At 37.6% G+C, this 24186-nt stretch overlaps 1 protein-coding gene across 1 annotated transcript in view; it reads right to left on the bottom strand.

The window, feature by feature from the left end:
• The window catches only part of LOC122805946, a 105021-nt gene that overhangs the window by 64232 nt on the left and 16603 nt on the right, over positions 1-24186 (bottom strand). Inside the window, exon 2 of the mRNA XM_044076191.1 lies at positions 19344-20186. Coding sequence (XP_043932126.1) covers positions 19344-20186 — 843 coding nt within the window. The remainder of the gene's footprint in view (positions 1-19343; positions 20187-24186) is intronic.

Below are 24186 nucleotides of genomic sequence, written 5' to 3'. Positions count from 1 at the left end.
AGGTATGCTCCTGTTAGGACTAGAGTTTCGTAACTTGTTAAAAGATAAGATATAATAAGGAGTAATGATAAGAAGGGAAGGGTGGTGAAAGAGTTTCTATCCATGGTGAGAGGAGAAGTAGATGAGTGAAATATGCTAGTGGGAATTACCCTGGTAGAGTGGGTGTATAAAAAAGCTGGGGGGGATAGTGGATGGAAGAGGGATAGAGGAAGATTGGTGGGAGGGCTGAGGGAGAAGTCTTGATAGTATAGACAGAACAACGAAAGTGGGAGGGAGAGGAGTCAGAGTGAGGGACAGTTGTGATTGGTTGGTGATGAGGGGGATGGGCTTAATGACCTAATAAATGTAGAGAGTCTTATGACCTGTATTGTTCATACTTACTAACAATCTTCCTGTAACCTTTTCCCAGCTGACCATCATAACCCACCATAGCCTCTTTAAGTTTATCTGTAGTCTGCATTCCTACAAGCAATATGACAAGAACACTCCCCAAAAGTCATTTAAAACTCAAGTCCTAGCTGTTTACATATGGTGATACTGGATAATCTCCAGACCCTTACTGTTACCACCATATTATGTAACTGACCATAATACAGCTGCTACTTCACAATCTATAACTATATGACTGCTATCTACTTTTCCCCATATATAAAACACAGCTTGTAGGAGGATGGAAAAGTATTTGAAGGTATGACATTACCTAATTTGCTTGAAAACATAGCTGGGCAGACTGACAGTGGTGGAAGGGGTATTTGGTGTGTCGATTAACAACTTGGGTATCTCTACCCAGCATATACTAGAGTTTTGGACTTCTTCCCCTCACAGGGATGGTATTTTAGCAAAGTTATGGGTCACTTAGAGCATTATTTAAGGGTTTGTCCCTGTTTAATAGGTTGACCTTGATCCAGGAGGATTATGAGGTATGTGCCATATTATGATAGCCCTATAATTTTATCAATTTTCATTGGGGGAGGACAGGAATGTATTTTGTTAATATATTGCAGTGTGGACATTTCTGCCCTTAGGTTGTAGAAGGGATGGAATTTAATTCATTTATGCTTTGCTTTATACTTTGGGTTTCTCCATTTGGGGTTTTCATATCTGTCAGATATCTTATGGTGACATTAAGGGGTGGAGAGTTATAGTGATAACATTTGCCTCATAGACATGTTCAGTTTGTAAAGGCAAGGTGATTAACTTGTTTTTCTTTTGCAGATCGTGGAGGTATGGAATATGAGTGGGTATCGTTTGGTGACCTGAAGGATGAGGAATCGAAAGGTGATGGAAGCTGCTTCAATGGAGTCTCAGTTGTTTGTGTGGTGCACTATGCTGTCAGAGATGGGTGTGCGCTGAGTGAGCAGTGGTCAGTCCCTCTTGTAATGACTTTGAAACGTAATGGATTCTGCTTGTATGGATTTTGTTAGTTGGAATTGTGCACAATGGGGTTCCACAGGGTGGTACTGTATGTTTTGTGTCATGGTAATGCAGGACTGGGGCTGTGTATGGGGAGTTTTGGTGTTGCAGGTGGGGCAGAATCAGAACAATCATAGTAGCATACATAACTATGAGGTTAATGATTTTAGGGTTTGGGTAGGTTAGCTGAGTCCAATTTCTTATTTCTGCATGCAGTTCCTTCTGTACATCGAGGGACATGGGAGGAATTCAAGGTGAATTTATTGTCATTCATTCAGCTTGGCAAAGGGATAGAAAGACAGATGATGCGCTCTTAGCATTTCATTTGTGGCTTTCGGGTAGTTATGCATTACTGAAGTTGGATGATGGTCAGTTTAAGTGGGTTGCTTGGGTAGGAGTTAATAATTTGGTAGTTACCATTGAGTGCCCTTTGGGTTAATTTACTAGGGATAGACCTTGCGGCAGATGAATAGGGTTGGTTGGGGGCATATGCCAGATAACACAAAGTAGAATGAAAAGGGAATTGTTTCAGTTAGGGAAAGGCAGGGTGAATGGAGCACACTGAGGTTACAGGTAATGCTACTTCGGGTACAATAAATGGAGAATATGGGGTTTCCACATGTGGGGTGGAATCACAACAATCATAGGACCATAGGAAGTCACTATGCTATGAACTCTAGGACTCTCTCAAGATAGCCAAGTGCTACATACAGCAGCTATGGCATTTGGTTTACTGGGTTATTTGTGGAACCCCTGGGGTGTATTTTTGGTTTGTTTCAAATCTGTGACAAATGTGCCCCTCATGTGCAGCATTTGACTTGCACTTTGGGCTGATAACAATAGGTACTGGAGCATATGTATGATTTTAAAGTAGGTGGGGTTGATGGAGCATCATGGGTTGGAGGAGCTGGGTTCTTTGTGGGCTACGCAGTACTAGAGGGTTTAAGTAAGGCATTTAGTTAGTTTGTTCATTATTTATTTCCTGGGACTAATAGTAGGTAGTATGTATAGGTACGGCTTTCAGAGTAGGTGGGCTTGATGGGTATTGCAGGTATGTGAGTGGTGGCAGGAGGAGTGGGTCAGGGCATACTTGTGAGGGATTGGGTGTTTGGGTCTTTTCAGGTGAGGGATAACAAGTGGGTACATTGTTTACTATTGGGGTGCCTTGGGATGGGGTTTCAGATAGGTTTGTTCAAGGGGATTAGCACTTGTTTATAAATGTGGCAGGAGGTGTTGAGTTAGGGAGCATAATCGGGGGTTGCTTTATGGTTTGTGGGATGCTAGGAAGGATGATTGGGGGGATGTGGAAGAGAAGTTTTGGTTGCGGGCATTGGTTTGAGAAATGGCGGTTCATGTGATGACAGTGCATGGCAGTAGGAGTGGGGATGGCTTTAATTTTATTTGTTTAATTGTTATTTTGTTGAGAACACTTTCAATGTAAAAAGAGTGGTATTTAAGATTTGTTATGCAATGTTATTTTATGTGGGTAGCTGTTGTAACGTTACTATGTGAGTTAGGAAATTATTCTATGGGAATCTTGTTAGGACATCTTAATTTTCAGGAGTGTTGCTGCACATGGAAATGTCTGCATTTTTGGCAGATGAATGAGATATGCCACTGGTGGTGTTTAATGGTCATTAAGAAATTGGATTATGCGTGTGGGGAATACTTATTTATTATTTATTTTTTTTTAACAGATCACTGAGTGCAAATGGGGACATGCAGAGTTAGTATTGCTTGGGCGATTGAAGATATGGACTCGACAGGTGAGAGTAGAAGGTGATGAGGTTTCAGTTGATGGAGTGGTAATAAAGGTCATGGATTGCCAGCAGTGCAGCTGAATATGGAGTGTTTTTTTTTCACTGCTGTCACATGGTAATTTGTTGGTTTGATCTTGTGAGGGAGCACCAGGGTTGACTTTTACACTGTTTTAGGGGTAGTAGGGGTCTTCTTTGAAGGAGTCGGATGGGGTGGCAGACAGGGGTAGGGGATTAGCAGGTTGCATTAAGTAAATTAGGTTTTTAATCTAGATGTGAGGGGGTTGATAGGATGATTCAGCTGTGAGTTACTCAGTCTCAGGAGACACTGGGTTGGGTTTATTCATGATATTTTGGTGTCATGGACCTTCTGTGATCTGGTGGCATCGGACATTCCCTGGTTTGTTGGTATATTGTGTTGAGTTTGTTTTGCCTGGTTTGGTTTATTGCGGGCTATGCTGGTCATGATGGTGGTGTTTTGAGGTCATATTGCTACCAGCCATGACAATGGTTTAAGTGTGTTATTGTTTATCATGGGTAGTTGTTGTTATCATTTTATTAAATGGAATTTAGTAGAGATTTAACAGGGATATTACATGCATTGGACAAAAAAAAAATGTTGTTTCATTGAGCGGTATTATGGGGTTGCAATGTGGCATGGTGGTATGCAGTTGCCTCGGCATGGCTTCATTGGCGGTGGGCTTAGTAGCGGTTCCAGTGGTTGGTTAGGCTTTTGGTATCATTGTGAGGCTTCCTGTGGTTGGGTGGTATGGTTTAATTACATCATGGCAGTAGTTATGATAGGGATGAGATTATGATTTGCTACCTTAACATAGGTGAGGGGGTCATAGGTTCATAGGTTCATAGGTAAGTACTAGGCTATTGGCCCTGGGGCCTATATAAGCCTACTCAAATGGTACCCTGGCTTTTGCCACCCAAGAAGATTATTTTCCTGTGCCCCTGTCAAGCAGAGCCACAGAAGTGATCCCCCGGGTGAATTTCCTATCTCCTATCAGTGGACAGTGGTTTGTTTTACTTTTAGGTACTTCGCTGTTTTTGTGAGTTTTGTATAGGGTTAGGAGGTAATGATATGGATCTAGCTGGGTTAGGGAGGATGGGTACTCCGAATGATGTTTGACCTAGTGCCTTAATGGTGGCTAGGTTGCTGGAAGATTGGTAAGAGAGAAGAGGGGGAACAGCCTGGTCAGGCTGGTGGGTGGAGAAAATGGGCAGACTTGCCCTCTTCTGTTCCCCCTTTGGTGTTGGATGTGCATTTCAATAAGTTGGGAAGGAAAGTGAGCGGTTGCTTTGTTGGATAAGTTAATAAGCAAGCTGGGATGTTTATTTGGATGGTGGAGTAAGTCAGTAAACTGAAGGTGATAGGGGTAATGCTCCCTTGTTAGTGCAAAGATAAGTGAGCAAGTGGGGGACGCTGCTTATCAAGGGTAAGTTGGTTATGCTGCCCTTATGGTTATTTTATGTTTTTCTTTCATGGATGTTATCACTTGTGTCATGCTTTGGTTGAAATTTATAATTATTGGTTGGCAATCATGTTATGGAAGTTTAATAAAAGTCATCAAATGTCATTCAGTGTTGTGTGTTTATTGAAGTGGAACAGGACAAATGGTTTAAACAATCTGATGGAAATCCATGCTAACTTCTTCTTCTGGCTTTTCCCGGTTAGGGGTCACCACAGCGGATCACCTGTCCGCTCATGATTGGCAGTGCAGTTTTACAGTGTCGAGTTGCCAGCCCAGTGCCCAACCTTCCACAGAAGGCACACACATGCACGCACTCACACCTAGGGCCAATTTAGAGTGTCCAATCCACCTACAGCATGTCTTTGGGATGTGGGAGGAAACCAGAGCACCCGGAGGAAACCCACGCGACCACAGGGAGGACATGCAGACTCCGCACAAGAGGCAGCTTAGGGGAGGATCAAACCGGAAAACCTCTTGCTGTGAGGTAGCAACACTAACTGCTGCACCACCGTGGCCGCCCTGGAAATCTGTGCTAACATGCTTAGTTATTTCTTTCCTGTATGTGATTTTAATGTCCTGTTAATTTTATATATGTTTGTTAAACAGGATTACAGGCAGTCTCTCTCTTTCTCTGTTCTAAAATTTGTCACATACAGCACAAATACACACCTTGTTGCATTCTTGCTTTCATTCACCAAATGCGCAACATAAGCCATATGTGTCATAGTTTTCAGAAACTATTTCAAAAAGTAACTGTTGATCTGAGGATAACATGATTATATTCCAAGGTGAAAGAAAAGTAGAGGGCATAGTTATGTCATGCTGGCAAAACATTTATTTTAAGTAGTAGCAGTAAATAAGAACTTTTATAAGAGCAATAAACAGAAAAGTAAAGCCATAGAATAAATGAACCAATGCAGTTATTAGATGAACCACAGGAGGGAAATAATGCATTTCAGTATTTAGATTCCATTAGCACCCAGTTTATTTTGTGCAAAAATATAATGAGCTAGCATATGTAATAATTAGGACTGTATAAAATAATGACATGATTAAAACATTGATATGACCTGTTTACAGATGTTATTTTAAAGGAATAATTCCTATAAACAGTCTACTTCTTTTCCAAATGCAAAGAATTTGACAGCCATCCTGGCAAAGAGTACTTTTGGAAAGAAAACAAAAAGTGCATTTTAACAGATATGAGAAATTGAAGTGTCCCATGTAGGAATTATTCATAACATAACTGATTTTGTAGGCATAATCTGGAATGTTAATGGAAGATAGTTTAGTGTCACAGATGATTATAACTGCAGTTATGAAAGTGAGCATTTATGCAATTATTTGTAATTATAATGTTTTATAAAGGCATGACGAAAGAGTTGTGAGTATTAGGTTAGGTATAGGAACATATATGATCCTATGCACAGGAAAATAAAATAAATGTTTCTATACATTTTGAGTGTACATGAAACAAATGTTCTTTTCTGGTGATTTTTTATCATAAGATTAAAAAAAAAATACAAGCAATGTTAACAAAGACTACTTAAGAAAATGATCATATTATGTTTTGTGATAATAGGGGGAATAGTGACATGACCGAGACGTGAATGTGATAAGCATCAGTATGAAGAAATAGAACAGGATTTTGGAGTTTCAATCACCGTGAGGACAAGAAAGAAATAGGTTTGTAGGTTCATACTACGCTAATGGCCCTAGAGCCTAGCCATACTTATTTTGAGTTGACCCAATTGGAGACTAGATTATGGTGAAAATGGTCTCAAGGCTCAGACCTACTGATACTTTGGAGGCTGTACCACATGTGTTCAACATGAAGGGAGTAGGCATGTGTGATACTGCATAAAAGCATCAGGGTAGACAACTGAGGTGGTAACACTGAAGAAGGAGTTATATCCGAAAGCTTTGCTGTAATAAAGTATTGACATCCTTGGAGTTGGAATTTTTCTGTTATATAACTTTTATTTTCAAACCTCTGGTTTGTCACTACATCAGCCTTTGGTCTTAAGTGGTAACAAGTAGGGCCTGGAATGCAGCAGAAGGCTGTCTGAATAGGATGCTGGTGATGACATTCCCAGAAGTGCTACCTGTACCAGAAATAAGTGCCATGAGGGAGAGTAATACTAGAAAATATAATGACTAGCAGTAACAAAAGACAAGGACTTATTAATGGTAGGAAGATATGTGAGGCCCTTTACCAGCTATATGTTAGCAATAATCTTATTCATGAAAGTACACTAATACTCATGGCTGAGTTTAAAAAGAACATCCATCTTCATCTGTACCACTAAGCACAGATGGATAGTGAATGGAACACCACAATAAAGAAAATGTACTAGATACAGAGGCAGAAAAAAGAAGGGAAGACACAGGAAACGGTACAGGAACAAACATGGTTTGCATGTAGGATGGCTGGGTAAGAAAGCATTAAAAAGTAGAATCAACTTGTGAATGTGTTATAAGCATGAAGGCTCTATCCACTTACATAAGTAAAGCTTCAGTAGTCTAACAGCTCTGTTTCTGAGCCGTGTGACTAGATGGTGCCTTCTTATTGGTGAGTAAAGCTTTAGGAAAATTATCTGTATCTCTGTGTCTTATTATTTTATGCCTTGATCTTCCACCTGATATAGTAACCACTAACATAGGTTCATAGGTAAGTACTATGCTAGCTGCTTTATGGGCCACTGTAAGCCTAGCCAATTTCCCTCAAAGGTGAGAATCAAGCCCTGTATCTTGCATTTGAGAGGTAAACTCCTTAACCATTATGCAAACCCCCAACCTCATTAAAAAAAAAAAAAAATACAACAAAAATTTGTTACAGAAATTCCAGAACTCAAGGCTAGATGAATAACAAGGCGCAGAATTTAGCATGACATGCTAGATATAATCATTCATTTTGTTTTCACTTTCAGAGGAATTAAGAGCGTAACTATTTATCTTTGCTGATTCTAGTGCTACACAATCTTAAATCTATTTGCTTGTAAACCATTGAAATTATATATTTTCCTTGGGTTATATAGATAAAATTCAAACCTCAACCTTGGGGAAGGTTTATCATCTGTTTCGTAGGTTTATAGGTGTTTACTAGGCTAACAACCATAAGGGCCTTTTTAAGCCTAACCATGCATCCCAAATCTCTGACAAGTAGTTTCATAAGTGTTTACTAGGCTAACGAACACAAGGGCCTATAAATAATATATATACATACACGCGCGCATACACACACACACACACACACACACACACATATATATATATATATATATATATATATATATATATATATATTTCATAGATTACAAATAGGCTAATTGTCCTTGTCTGCTATTTGAAGCCTGGCCAGTTACCTCATGTTAGAATCAAACACTGCACCTTGTGCCTGGAAGGTAAACACTTGAACCATTATGCCAATCTGCTAACTAAATTAAATTGCAGACATGCTATGTCTGCTATGGACTCAAACCTAGGACATACTACACATTAGGCTGTAACTACCCATTTAGCTACTTGGATACGCATTTAGATACTTGGATATTTCTGGCTCAAAATGGTGGTGGTACAAATTTATAGGGGAAAATGTCAGAAAACTGTTTATCTAGAATCCAGATTGGAGCTGGTTTCAATGACAAATTAAAAAGCCATTTTACCATGATTATTCTTATCGCAAGTGAGGAGGCTTTTAAGGTATTTTGTACTTCAGCTCTAAATGATGGCAAAAGAAGACACTTGAAATACCAAAAACTAAATTCTAGCTATACTGCAATCTAAAGAAGAATATACCCTGTTTTAAGTATTTATTCTTTGCCACATGTGCATATGCCACACATCAAGGGATATGAGGAAATACTGATGCATGGGTAACTTATATGTCACAGAGCATGAGACTGTGAATTTAGGCAGTGACTGTTGAATACTATATTACATAAATGTCAGATCTAACACAACAAGATGCTGAAATTTCTATCAATCAGTGAATTACTGAATTTGAATACAAGAACAGGACTGAAAATGTGTGCCTGAAGAATTAAAACACCATCCATTTTACACTTAACTGAGAGTAGGGAAGCCTTATATAAGGTGTCTTAAATTAATTAATGAAGAATGTAACACTGAAGCATTCTCAAACTATAAAGAATACTAAAAATTTTAACAGACATGCTTTGTAGTATTTCAGCATAGATAACAGTCACAAGCAGAAAAGAACTGTTCTACTTTAAGCTCTCGAAAGCAGTAAAACCCGAATTACACTACACAGAAAAAGTGAACCGTGAATACGTCGAATGAACGAAACTGCGAAAGGGGAAATATCAAAATCGCATAGCTGGTCCGTAGCTCCGAAAGGTAAGCGCATAGGTAGGTAGTGTATATAAGGTTTAGAGGATGGTATTGTTAAGTGTATGTGTGTGGAATATTTAGTTTGTTGGGTATAGTTCCGTAGGGGAAGTGTGTGGTAGTTACGGACTTTAGGGTTAGGGAAGGGTTAAGGATAGTGCATAGACAGTTGTGTATGTGGGGTTAATGTAGGGTTAGCAGTAGGAGTTTGGTGCTTTAATTTAGGGTTAGAAGTAGGGATTTGGTTAGTGTATGTTTTTTTTATTGTGTTTGGGTAGGTAGTGTGTTGCAGGTGGTGGGTTGGCCGACTATGGCAGTTCGAGGTTTACATTTTCACACTTTAGTACCTTCTACGTATCCACGGTTAACTCTTTATGTGTCACACGATTCAGATTTGGGTTTTTTGTGTTTGGTGGGTATAAAGTAGACCCCAAAGGAACACACCCCCATATATTTTGGATTATGTGATTGCAACAACCATAAACTACTTCAAACAGAACTATAAACATTAGATCCTTGAATATTGGTAACATACCCTGCAGTTTCCTGACTATATCATTCCAACATAAGGATGCATTCCATAACTATGATGGTCACTATGCACAAATGAGATGATACTTCAGATCCAGATAATGCAGATAAATATATATGACATACGACCTGTGCAAAGCGAAACAGTTATGAAACAATTTCACATAGACATTGTTTTGCTGTACTCTGACTCTCACAAATATGTGCTTGTTAAAAGAAGATTGTAGTTGTTAAAACTATTATATTCACTTAACCTCATACCATTTCTGAGGACATTACTTTGTTAAAGGAAGCTCCAGTTTATGGAGTCTAGTATAATTTCTGCGACATTGTGAAGACAGTGCAATATAGTCACTGTAGCTAAAAAGGCTTATGGGTTTTTCATAATACTTAGACATGCATACCTTACTAATTTGCTCCATCGTTGCCTTCAGCAATTGTAAAATAGAACATGCAATTAATTTAGAAAATCTCAAAATGGTCTTAGCAGCACAGGAAGATCCTTGGCAAGTAATCATGGGGACCATAAGATGCGTAGCTACACACACCTTTAAGTTGACACACAAATGTTCTTCCCAGGCTTTTCAGGTACTTGACAATGTTCAAGTTACAAATTAGGCTGTACATAATATCCCTGGAGAAAATTTTATGTCTACGCATCCAGTCATCAAGACTAGCCTTATTTTATTTATTTATTTTATTTTACATTTGTTGACCGGGCTAGTCTGGCTGGATACATGTCCATTTTCAGCAGAGGCCCGAGGAGAAAAGCTCCACTAAATACTAAGTACATTACATAAACAAATCATTACTTTAAGAAATAGCAAAAATTGGAGTCATATCAACACAAGGAATGAAAGATCATTTCAAAAGAGAAACAAGTTTACAATATGCAGTTCATTACAAGATAGCAAATTGTACATAAAATGTATATACTTAAATCTGAACAGTGAAAGGAAGAGAAATGAAAAAGGTAGAGATGAAAAGAGTGAAGGAGAAATAGAGTACGAGAAAATGGTTAGTCAGGTGTACTGCAGGAACAAAGCCAGTGATTTTGGTAGTACAGTTTAATTTTCTGTTTGAATTGTGGCAGGGATGTGGTCAGAGTTATGTCACTAGGTAAAAGATTCCAACTTCTACCTATTGTGTTAGTGAAAAGAGAACCACCTGCTGTGTTGTTTACCTTTATTGATTTTGTCATGAGTTTATTAGAGGAGGGAAGTGAGTTAAGATTGTTGTAAGGGATTAGAAGTTGAGAGAGTATTGGGGTGTTGTCAGGAAGGTGTAATATGTTGTGAGCTATAGTGAGTTGAGGAATTATAAGGTAGTTTTGAAATTCGAGCCAGCCAAGTTGTTTTAGGTTTATACAATGGTGGGTCCTGAAGGGGTTGCTGGTGGCGAAGCGAGCTATGTTGTTATAGCAAGTTGTAAGTTTGTTAAGATTGATTTTCTTAAGGTTTGTATAAATGGGGGAAGCATAAAGGAGAGTAGATAAGAGATGAGACTGAGCAATTTTTGTTCTAGTTGCTGGGGTTAGAAAAGGTTTGATACGATATAGGGATCCAAGTTTTCTGTTAACAATCTTGATGGTGTTGTTAATGTGCTGATCGAAGGAGAGATTATTGTCAATGGTTATTCCTAAGAGTTTTGTAGTTGGGTCAGGTGAGATGATAGTGCCATTATTTGAGGAAATGGTAAAGTTTAAAGTGGGGTCCGAGTGGTGGGGGAGAAGAGGAGGAGTTTTGTTTTTTTGGCATTTAGTAGGAGAAACCGTCTAGAAAACCAGGTTTCTACTGTGTTAAAGGTATTTTGGGTCAGTGAGCTCAGTTCAGTAGAGGAAGGTGCTGAGCAGATAAGGGTAGAATCATCTGCGTATTGTATGCAGGTTGCTTGTGGGATTGCAGTCTGAAGATTGTTAATAAAGAGGGAGAACAGAAGTGGACCAGCCTTAAAGTTAGTCAAAGTAATATTTTGTTTGACCTGCACTGATAACTTACTCCATAGGCTAGGAATAATTAGAGTTTTGAACATATTTCTCCTGTGCATTTTGTTTGTTGGTGTAGATAAAAGTCATTACTGTGGAGGTTTGTACAGTTATTAGCTTTGTGAAGAAATAAGTCACACAGGATTGTGTTTTTCATGCCTCAAAAAGTGAAACACCTGTGACCTGGAAGCACCTGATGGACTACTGGGTGGAGTGTTGTACTACTCTGGTTGAATTGTCAAAGAGTATAAGGCCTTTAATTGTATTGGTTAGAAATTTTTGGAGCCTTTCCTGTTTTGGATATATAACACTCTAGTGGATATTGTATTTGATGCTGGGCCTAATAAGGTGTGAGTACAGTGATAGGATTACTTATTTGGATTCTGAAGTTATTCCATTGGAAATTAACTGGGACAGATAGGATTTCCTGATTAGGGTGACAACATAAATGAGAACAAATTGTACACTTAAGTGCCAAGGCTCTTACAAACATGTTTGCCTTAAGAGGAGTGCCATTAATGGAATATGAGGTGGGGTCAACATTTTTGGCTGATTGCTACTACAGTGCACTTCTTTTTCCACATAGCTTGAGGCAATTTTCAGTGCAGTGTACATTTCAGCATTGTTTATTATCAGTGGAAGAGAAGATAACAGTGCTCAGATTGTAGTCATCATCACACTTAGTCAAACACACTTCTGGGATATTGACTTGTATGTCTATAGAAAACTACCAAACAGAACAAGACCTAGTAGTGATACTTGTGGTACCTCCACTAGTTTCAATTTTATGTTCGGACAAGGTAACAGCAACTCTCACAATGTGGAATCTATTGGACAGCCAATTTGCAATCCAGTGGACAACACAGTGAATTACTCTGTGTGATTTATCAGTAATACCAGTGCAAGGGATACTGTCAAAAGCTTTGGCCAGGTGAGCAGCGTACATGGAGTGATGACTATCCAGATCGTCAGTAACATTTTCTAAGAAACTCACTATGTCTGGAGACGGGCCTTGTCCTTCTCAACACCAAACTGAATAAGGACTAGGTCTATGTCTGCAGACATGAGCTCTGCTAGGATACATTCCATGGCCTTGTATATAAAGCTGGGGAGTGTTTGGAGACAGACCTTGTCCTTCTCAACACCAAACTGAATAAGGACTAGGTCTGTGTCTGCAGACATGAGCTCTGCTAGGATACATTCCATGGCCTTGTATATAAAGCTGGGGAGTGTTTGGAGACAGGCCTTGTCCATCTCAACACCAAACTGAATAAGGACTAGGTCTATGTCTGCAGACATGAGCTCTGCTAGGATACATTCCATGGCCTTGTATATAAAGCTGGTGAGTGTTTGGAGACAGGTCTTGTCCTTCTCAACACCAAACTGAATAAGGACTAGGTCTATGTCTGCAGACATGAGCTCTGCTAGGATACATTCCATGGCCTTGTATATAAAGCTGGGGAGTGTTTGGAGACAGGCCTTATCCTTCTCAACACCAAACTGAATAAGGACTAGGTCTATGTCTGCAGACATGAGCTCTGCTAGGATACATTCCATGGCCTTGTATATAAAGCTGGGGAGTGTTGGGAGACAGGCCTTGTCCTTCTCAACACCAAACTGAATAAGGACTAGGTCTATGTCTGCAGACATGAGCTCTGCTAGGATACATTCCATGGCCTTGTAAATAAAGCTGGGGAGTGTTTGGAGACAGGCCTTGTCCTTCTCAACACCAAACTGAATAAGGACTAGGTCTATGTCTGCAGACATGAGCTCTGCTAGGATACATTCCATGGCCTTGTATATAAAGCTGGGGAGGATGGTGCATCTTTAATTACCTGGGTCTTTACAGAGGCCAGCTTTGTATAAGGAAGTCAAATGCTATTCCCCATTCTTCATACACAAACCCTTTGCATATGCTCTTTTTACAAGAGAATTTTAGGGAAAGCTATATTTTCAGGAACAGTTTAGGCAATATTTTGGGTAAGTGGGGTAAAGTAATCACTAAATCTGTCTTATAATATATTGACAATATTCTGAGAGCAGAATGTGATGTGTTATGAATGAGCTGACTGCATTGTTGGACATTATTCCTTAATTTCCTTGAATAACTAATGAATGATTTTAGTGTCTTTAGTAGCCTTTAAAGTGTACATTGGTACATGTTTTAATACTGTGCTTGTGTTCCTTCCTGGATAAGTGATTTCTTAAGGTAAGGGATGTGAAATTCTAATAAATCTTCATAATGTTCTTCTGTTATGCAGTTTATTAATATGGGATTTGCACCAGAAAGTTTTTTTTTCCTGTATCTATCATTATATGTAGAGAGGATGAGTATTATGGACTTCACTATGTAGAAGGTGCTAGTAAAAACTGGAGTTGAATGTGGCAGCCCTCATTGCTGGGTCCATGTAAGATTGCTAGAACATTTGTGTGGGTCTCCTACAAACTGAAATAGAGTTGCCCTGAAAAAGTCCATAAGGACAGTCTCATTTTTGCCTACAAGCCAGACAGAGAAGATGAGTGATTTTCAGTCACATTTAACCAAGGTTGAACAGATGCAGGGTAGGGTATAAGATAACCCTTTTTCATATGTTCATAGATAAGTTCTGGGCAATCATTCTACAAACCATTGCAATTCTAGGTAATAACACTTATTCAAATGTTCCTTCTACCATCATGGATAGTGATACAAGAAAGACTGTGGAGGAATTAACAGTGAAAGTGTGTCAGTCAATACTAGGATAATAAGGTTTAGCAAGAAGCTATTTGGTTTGATGTTTTACCCTCAGTGGTCTTGAGGTTAATTCCATGATATTTGGGGGGCACTGATGGATATCTGTAGCTAGCAGTGAAATAATAGTTGTATTTGTTAAAAGTGATTTGGAACTTCATGAGCTTTCTTATAACGAACTCAAGTGATCCAAGAAATGCAAGAAACCACCAGCGAATCAAAAACTAAGAAACTACAGTGGTCATAAGTTGGCTGTCACAACAAGTCAATGAATAAAACTGCACATACTTGTTTGTTATATTAAATTGTTAAAATACTGGCAGAAATAATCACTTTTGGTACAGAATATAAGAAGTTTACTAGAATCTATACTATACAGCAACTTCCCATCTTAAATACCTGAACCAAACAATCAAATCACAACATTCAATCACAAATGGTTGTAAGTGAAATCTATATATAAATCAATTAAAAAGATGCATCAATTATAATAAATATGCTATAAATTTAAATTTCAATCTGTATATCATACAATATATAATGATTATTTAAAATGAATTCATTTCTATTCATAAATTTAAAATACCTTATGATCTAGCTTCATGAAATACAAGAGCTCTACTAATAGAATTTTTTTTATTTAAATCCTGATTTAATTTCAGCATCTAATCTTCCCATGAACCACCCAGGGATTTTTCTTAACGTGTACTAAGACTGTACACTTAAATAGTCAAAAAAATCAGAGCATTCCTCTGAGTGCTTGTAAAGAACATTTAACATTCACCTTTTTAAAATATCATATTAATAGGCGTATAAATGTTTCCTCAATGTTAATTTTTCCCCACATAAAAAGCAGGATGGCTATGGTGCTGCAATTAAAGGGAACCTTTAATTATTGCACATTGATTTCATTGGTTTGCTGTGGCAGTCTGCTTACATCAACCATGGTTTATTAACTTTAAGAGCTTCAAGTCTGGGTCATAGGTTATTTGGCATGAGGTGATCTTTTTTCCTGACAAAAGGAGATACTCCCCCACAGTTGCCCCAGGGTATGAAGGCATGAACGGCATCAAACCCTGGTGCAATGAAAGTGCTGCCATTATACTAAAAGAATGTCTCAATGCACAGAAATTAATATTGTTGAGTTATCAGAGGACATCAGGTGTTGGCATCTTTCTATTTAGACTCCTAGCACTGAGTGGTGCTACTCCTATGTTGCCCAAAGTGGAGTTTGAGTTTGCTCTGTATAAATGCCCAGTAGGGAAGTTTTTTTATGAAAGAAGTAAAGGTCTTAGCCAGTATGTGGAATCCCTGATATGAGAGATGAAATCCATAACTGCTGAAACAGTTAGACTCATCCCAGTGTGAAAGCAGAATCACTGGGCCTTGTGGGCTTATCCCTACTTTATTGGAGACTGTTGTGTGATCTCTGTGTCTCTCTAGTATATGTTAGTGAAGAAAAATTATTGCCTTGTTCCCAGAAACTGGGGCTTTTATAATGTAGTCTAGGATGGTTTGCTGAAATTTCCTTTACAACCTCAACATAACTTATGAGCTTTATAATGTATTGTAACTGCAGCAGTGTTGTTGAGGTACAATGCCTACTGAGAGTGGGCTGATGCTTTTTGAAGTATTTACATCTTTTACAAGTTATACTATTAATTATTAGAAACTGTGAATAGTCACTAAGCCTTAGGTAGCTACTGTACTACCTTACAACATCAATGCAATCAGACTAGTGGTGAGCAGGATATCAAGCCATCTTAAGATATGTAGCCAGAGAGTTTTAGAAAAATACTAGCTGTAATACCTGGGGATTAAATAGAGAAGCTAGTACAGAAGACCCTGAAGATCTGTGGATAAATTATTTACTGTGATTTTGGATGATACTCTGAAGTTAGGGATAGAGGGTGGCTAATCTAGCAGTGTTTAGTGAAAAGACAGAAGTAAGTTTAACAAAAATGATGCAAAGTAGTGATTCCCTTATTGGCTACTGTTAGTACCAGTCTCATTACAGCTGTATTCAGCTAGGAATCAATTTCCTTTTGCTGGAAGCAGAACTACAGTGGTCTATATTATATGCTTGAAGACTATTTTCTTTGAACATTTAAATGTCGACATGTAAACAGCTAAAGCTGTAAACTGCGAACGGCCACTTCTGTGAATTTTTTCCTAGGGAAAAATTTGCTTGCCCGTTATTGGGAATTACCCTTTTCTCCAATGTAGAATGATCTCGGAGTTGGTATATTTAGTTGGGGGTGGGTGAAGCCCCCCACTTGAGTAGCGTTTTAAAGTTTGTTGTTATGTTTTACGGCCAAGTGAATTTTTTCCCTAGGAAAAAATTTACGGAAGTGGCCATTCGCGGTTTACAGCTTTTGCTGTTTACGTGTCAACCTTTCTGTGTTTGAAGAAAATAGTTTTTGAGCATATAATATAGACCAACAACATCACTAATCCAAAACTGCTTCGTGCAAGTGGTCAGTAGTCTATTTGATGAATATTAAACCATTAGTAATCTATTGCTGCATGTGAAATTTGTAGAAACAATTCATAGATCACATAAACTATACACTACTAAATCAATACCAAAATGGCTTCTGATCATACCTCTCAACCTCTTACTGCATGAAATCTGGACAAGGCCTAAAGCAATGGTGAGACAAAGGTCCAAAAATAAGGAAAGATTTTAACATCACTCTTATAAACTTAGAAAGTTACTAGAATAACAGGTTTTATGCTAACATACATTTTCTGAAGGATATGAAGTCTGTAACTAAAATTGCACAGTATTATTTAGTGACTTCAATCTTCACTGATTTGCCAGAAAACCACAAATTCTATGAGAAACAAGCCAAAAGTATGAGGCAAAAATCTGAACATTCTGTGAAAATCTGGATGGTTGAGAGTTATACTTCTAATCATAATATAATGCCTTCACTGTAACCTATACAGAAATTACTCAAATTTATGTATCAGTAGTAGGTGCTTTCCTAGTTGATCTTAAGTGTGTCTTTGAATTAGTCAGCCACTCCCTATTCATAAACAGACATTTAAAATACAGGTTTGGTGAAACAACAGTGAAGTGCTCTCTTGTTATCTATAGGTTCATAGGTTCATAGGCAGGTACTAGGCTATCAGCGCAAGGGCCTATGCAAGCCTACCCAACAAGGTTCCCTGGCTTATGCCACCCAAGAAAGTTATCTTTCAAACTAAAACATTAATATTCTCATGTGACAGACTATCCTTAGTTATCGTACCATTCAGGCTGGAATCCCAGGGGATTTGTCCTGTAATCCACTACTGAATTCCACCTTTATAGGCACACTAGCAAAATACTTCAATCAATGAACTGCACCTTCTATGCAGATGATAACATCACCATTTTCTCAGTTCCCTCTTACAAACACTTCATAACAAACTACCAAAGGACTTGGATCTCCTTTGGAGTTATCTGAAGAACCACTGTTTACTTATTAATGCCATTAAGTCATCCACAGTGCTTTTTGGTGCATATCAAAAGCCTGCACGCTACTCAGTACTATATACATGGATCCCACAAGGTTTATTACATGACTACAGTTACTTAGCATGCATGAGTTTATTATTAGAGCAACAACTCATCTTGTCATATAGATTGCATACTAGTTTAAACTGTAAACTAGCTAATGTTTTCATATAGATACATCCACATCCTCATGCTAGATGGTAGAAGGTTAATAGCCATTAATGTGTTTATTCCCAAAATGTGCTATTTTCTCCCCGTTCTCCTTTAAACTCTGAATTTAATAGAAAGACTTCAAAAATATTGTTTTATAACATTGAAACTGAAGGGAATATCACTATATAACCCTCCAGAAACTAAACAGGCTACTAGTTCATACAAGGGCCAATATTTCCTTGAACACACTTACTATAAAATGTTCACTGTTGTAGTCACTGTCCTCCTCAGCTAGAAATGTTTCATATAAAAAGCCCAAAATGTACCCAAGGATATACTAATACTGATACTGCAGGTTTTATTGTATCTACTTTTAGCAAAAAAGCCGTTGAGGAAAGCTTGTTTTGCAAACACTGCTTAAGCAACCTGAAACTTACTCTCTTCCCTTAAGGCTAACCCAACATTTAGTCAAAAGCGACCAAACCATTTGATTGCTGCATATACAACAATAAAAATACTACAAAGTTATTCATACTTCTCTTGAGTGGACTGATTCCAAAGCTCGCTTTTTGTTAATTTCTTTTCTAAATTTAGTAAACATATTTCTTTCCATAAAGTATAAATTGTCTGTACATTTTAAAATTTGTCACATGTAATGGTCTGCAAACTGTGTTGTACAGCTTATATATGATTATAAAACTTGCTAACATCATGTGGCTCAGGTCATGGTTATAAAAAATCTCTGGACTAGCCCACCTATCCCTTTAATACAGTTAAATAAATTAAACCTATCATAAATGTTCTATGGTATGGTAAACCCTTCTACCTTTTATACAAAATGATGTTCCTACTGCAGCCACAACATTTAAACAACCAATACTCAGCATCCTTGTCAGCTTATACTTTGAAACGGTCACAATCTGATAAGTGTTTATATATATATATATATATATATATATATATATATATATATATATATACACACACACACACACACACACACACACACACACACACACACACATATATATAAAATATGGTTTCCAGTGTTTTGTCAAAAGTACAAAATGTTGAAATCACAAAATGTTGAAAAGGGATTTTGCTCACTCCCCACTGTTGTGCATTCCTGGAGTTGGTATATATAATGAGCAGGGGGTGTGAGGTGAAAACCTTCACGTGGGTAGTGCGGAGGTCCTGCCACCCTGTATAATATGGGTTTCAACATTTGTGGTTTCAACATTTTTGTACCTTCAGCATTTTGTACTTTCAACAAAACATATGGAAACCATATATACTCATACATTTCAGTTTTGCCATTACATATATCTGAAGGAGGCCATCCCACCACAGTGCACATTTTATAAACAACTGTAAAATGTTAACCAGTACATATATTAATAACCTTAGGATTACTGTAATACTTTTAAGACTGTTTTACCTGCCAGGGCTGAAATTCTGGATAAGTGCCACAAGTGTGGTTATCAAAGGGACCATTTCCTGGGTTACATGAAAACATATTATGCAAAGCATATACAAATGCATAAATTGCATTGTAGACATTGTAGGTAAATCGTAACTGGTAAATATCTAGAATAGAAGATGGGAGTAATGCCAGTCTCTCTTCACCTGTGCACATTACAGTTTCTTCACTTAGGCCAATGAAATGTAATATGGCACCACTTGTATTATATGGCAGTTTGCAGTTGAAGGCTGATTCCCAAAACTGTTTAGTAAAAATATCATCTGGCCTTTCCCATGGGTAAAGGCTGTAAACATATTCCTGGAATTGTGGGATTTCACCTTTGTGTACTGCAATATCAATCATACCACTCAGTGTTGAAAAGAGGCCTTTGTTATTAAGACTTACATAGGTACAGTAGCTGTGATAGGAAACCCAGACCTTACCAGTTATGTTCTGTCTTGAAATCTCTTCAATTAATGGAAAAAGAAGGTATTCAGTGGCAATGATAACAACGACTTTGGCTGTTGAGTGTCCTATAATATCAACAGTATGTTGGTTCTTTTCTTTTGTAGTCAAAATTGGAATCAATTCAGAAAACTCAATGCATCCTCCATTTTTGGCAATTTTATTTCTTAGAATTTGACCATTCTGATGTCCATAGTCATTATCTGTATATAAAAGTCCTACCCACATCCACTGAAACTGAAAAAGGAGATTAGCTATCGCTTCAGCAATGACCTCTCCACTTGGCATTGTTCTTAAAAATGAAGGGAAGCTGTACTTGTCACTTAGGCTAGGAAGAATAGCTGCATGGCTTATCTAAATAAAAAAAAGACCACATTAAGCTTAGGTGGTTTCTGCACAGATTGCTTTACACTCACTCATAAAAATCTTTGTAAAATGCAACCTTCTTTAGAAAATGTCTTAGTAGGTCACACCAGTACCTGGATCATGTCTAACTCTGAGTAGTTCAGCTTCTCAAATAAAAGCAGTAAAAATACTGTTTGCCATTTATGATTTATATCATATATATTTCAAGCCCTTTGATGCAAACTTTCTCAAAGGTATAATTCAGGATGAATTTTCAGTTTAAATACAAAACAAAAGTGTATCAACGCACACAAAATAAAGTCTAAAACCCAGAAATAATATATGTTTCAAAGGCAAGGGTACGGAGTATGAAACACAATACATCACATAATCCATTAACTCATTTATGTTTACTCAATTAATTAAAAACAAAGATGCATCCCCAAATAAATAAGTGGGTGAACATTTTTTTAAATCACTTGTATGCAAAAATCATAAAATAACATTGCATTGAAACCTTGTAAAAACATTCAATCATTTCAGATTAATCATTTTAAAATTCCATAAAGAGAAACCCCCATATGGAGAATCAGAAAGTGAGCTTCCCTTTGAGTCTGAATTGCAAATTTAAGAATAAAACCTTGAATCTATCCCTGCATCTTCCTGATCAGATTCATAATCTTGAATCTGTTCAGGAAAGGAGGTATCTCTCTTTCTTCTATAACAAAGTACTCTACAAGAAGGATCCAGAAGCCTGACTCCAGCATTGAGTCAGTCCCTGTAAGCTACTCCTATCCAAAGAAATTTGAGGAGGAGTTGACATGAGCTTGGGTTTCTATTTCTTTTTGACAGGAAAAATGAGGACAACTATATTATTAATGAGTGCTGCTGCTTCCCAGGGATCGGCACAACATCTGATACAACAAGGAAACCTTCCCTGTTCCCTCTCCCAGGACTGACAAAACTGGTTCTCCCTTGCCTATTGAGGGGACCCCAAAAGCTGCAGAGGACATGGCTAACCACCACTGCATAGTGGCTGCAGCTTCTCCACAGAGGAATCCTGGGTAAAAGATGACTCTTTTGAGGTACACAAATGGCCACAGCCGGGTCACCCACCTGAGGCAGAGGCAAATTGATAGCTTGCTGTGGTGGTAAAAGCTGCTTGCTTAACTTTTTTTTTTTGTGGCTTGAAGAAGGACAAACTGTTGGACTGACAAATCAGTTCCATGGTCAAGCCAAAAATGGTGCCTCTATCCTGACAAAAACAAGAAACACTGCCAGTAAAACTAACAGTCCACAAAAGTTTTATATATGTTATTTTTTTGACAGAAAAACACAGTAAAAACTCTGAAACACTATGGCAGTCCAACAATGTTAAAATAAACATAGTTTCTCCACATGAAATATTTTATCAGTAAGATAACAATACTTTTAAACTGATAGAAATGAATGCTCCATTTAAAAGTATGTTGCAGTCAAGACACAATCCATTAAAACACAACAATTCTAGTTTTAAAATATCTTTCCTGAAAAGGAAAGTAATAAAACATCAGTAAAAATAAGGAAATGGAAGTTTCTCCCCCAAAGGGAAGTTATCTGCCCGGTTAAGGAAAACACAAGTCAACTGTTAGTCTTCAAAAGTCTAAGAGCAACTTACTCTTCAGCGGCAGCAAAGCTCTGTAGGGCTTCATACCAAAACTGGTCTTTTAGTCAGCTCAGCTTGAGCTGTTTGACAGTCTGGGAGTATAGATGATGCCCTGAAGCTTTGGAAGCTGACCAGTTGTTGCATACTTGGCAGGATAAACCCCATATGGCTAAGGGTACTGCAGCAGTGATCAATATAGAAAACATCTTCAGAACAAAGAATTATAACTTAGGCGTAAATCAGTCAAGGATGGCATGTGTTGTACAGTACCTTGAAATTTTCCAATTGATCAAGAGGATAAGTAGGCCAAATAAATGTCCAAGATGGTAAAATGATATGAAAAAGGGACACAGAATTACTGCAGTGAGTTATCTGCCTAACATCTAACCCAGCTATTTTTTCTGTTACAGGAATCTGTAATAGTTTAATTGCTTTTATTTTTAAACAACATAGTGATTGTGAAGCTCCTTTGAAATTTTTTGCTTCAGATTGATTTTACTTTTATTAAATCACATTTATCCTCTAATACTCTGTCTTCCCTAAAGTACTGAATTACAGAACTGAGAAAAACTGTGAACTGTGAAAATGTAAACTGAAATATGCTGTTCAGTGTAATCTGAAGTGCGGGAAGGTACAGCTGAACCCTGGAATTTTGTTCAATAATAAGTGTTCTTATGCAACTGACCCATATAAAAACTGTTAGTGGTTTTCTAGTCAGATTGTAGAGATTAATAAATCTAACACTATTCTGCCATAGCAGAAGGCCATTGATGAATTCCACACATCAGGATAGTCTGAGCTTTATGCCAATAGTAGGTTTTGCCCATGTATCTGTTATGCTTTGCAGAATACCTGCTGTCCCTATACTTAATAATGCACAGAATGTTTTTGCTGAAGCACTGCATCTTGGGAATGTTTTACTAGAGTTTATTTAATAGTACAGAGCTGACCAGTCCCCATAACCTTCTCCCAAGCCCGGACTTAGCTACAACCACTATAGAGCCTGACCAAATCCCCTCTTATCATTTATTTAGAACTGTAAAGGTCTGCAGTGCTGACGCTTGACTTTCTTACTTTTTGTTATGCATTTCAATCAAGGATGATAAAAAATCCGATCTTATATTGGATATAGGTGCTTTCTATATGTAAATGCATATGACAACTGCTTCCTTTGGTAAAATTAATAATTCAAGTTGTTTGACAATGGACAACATACCGATTTATTTTCTAAATTAAAATAAGAAAAATAATCCATGTTAGTCTTTTTAATCAAGGTATTAACATGTGGACATACCGCTGGCCTGTTGCAATACTGCAGTCATACAAAAGCGGTAGACTGTGACATCCTGTCAAACCAAATATAGACCCTTAGGCCTGGATAGTATTCTTTGAAGATTCATGGGCACTGTGAACATAGAACTAACCCAAAATGACATTCATCGACACTGTGAAAATGGAACTAATACAAAATGACATTCATGGACACTGTAAAAATGGAACTAATACAAAATGACATTCATCGACAATGTGAAAATGGAACTAATACAAAATGACATTCATCGACACTACGAAAATGGAATTAATACAAAATGACATTAATCGACACCGGGAAAATGGAACTAATACAAAATGACATTCATGAACACTGTGAAAATGGAACTAATACAAAATTACATTCATCGACAGTGGGAAAATGCAACTAATACAAAATGACATTCATGAACACTGTGAAAATGTAACTAATACAAAATGGCATTCATGGACACTATAAAAATGGAACTAATGCAAAATGACATTTGTGGGCACTGTGAAAATGGAACTAATACAAAATGACATTCATGGACACTGTGAAAATGGAACTAATACAAAATGACATTCATCGACACTGTACAAATGGAACTAATACAAAATGACATTTGTGGGCACTGTGAAAATGGAACTAATACAAAATGACATTCATTGACACTGTGAAAATGAAACTAATACAACACGACATTCATGGATGCTGTGAAAATGGAACTAATACAACATGACATTCATGGACACTGTGAAAATGGAACTAATACAAAATGACATTCATCGACACTGTGAAAATGGAACTAATACAAAATGACATTCATTGACACTGTGAAAATGGAACCAATACAAAATTGCATTCATCGAAACTTTGAAAATGGAACTAATACAAAATGACATTTGTGGGCACTGGGAAAATGGAACTAATACAAAATGACATTCATTGACACTGTGAAAATGAAACTAATACAACACGACATTCATGGATGCTGTGAAAATGGAACTAATACAACATGACATTCATGGACACTGTGAAAATGGAAATAATACAAAATGACATTCATCGAC

The sequence above is a fragment of the Protopterus annectens genome, chromosome 7.part0 (assembly GCF_019279795.1).
Source record: "Protopterus annectens isolate FY-2018-M chromosome 7.part0, PAN1.0, whole genome shotgun sequence".
NCBI classification, from domain to species: Eukaryota; Metazoa; Chordata; order Ceratodontiformes; family Protopteridae; genus Protopterus; species Protopterus annectens.
This window is presented reverse-complemented; position numbering and strand designations above follow the sequence as displayed.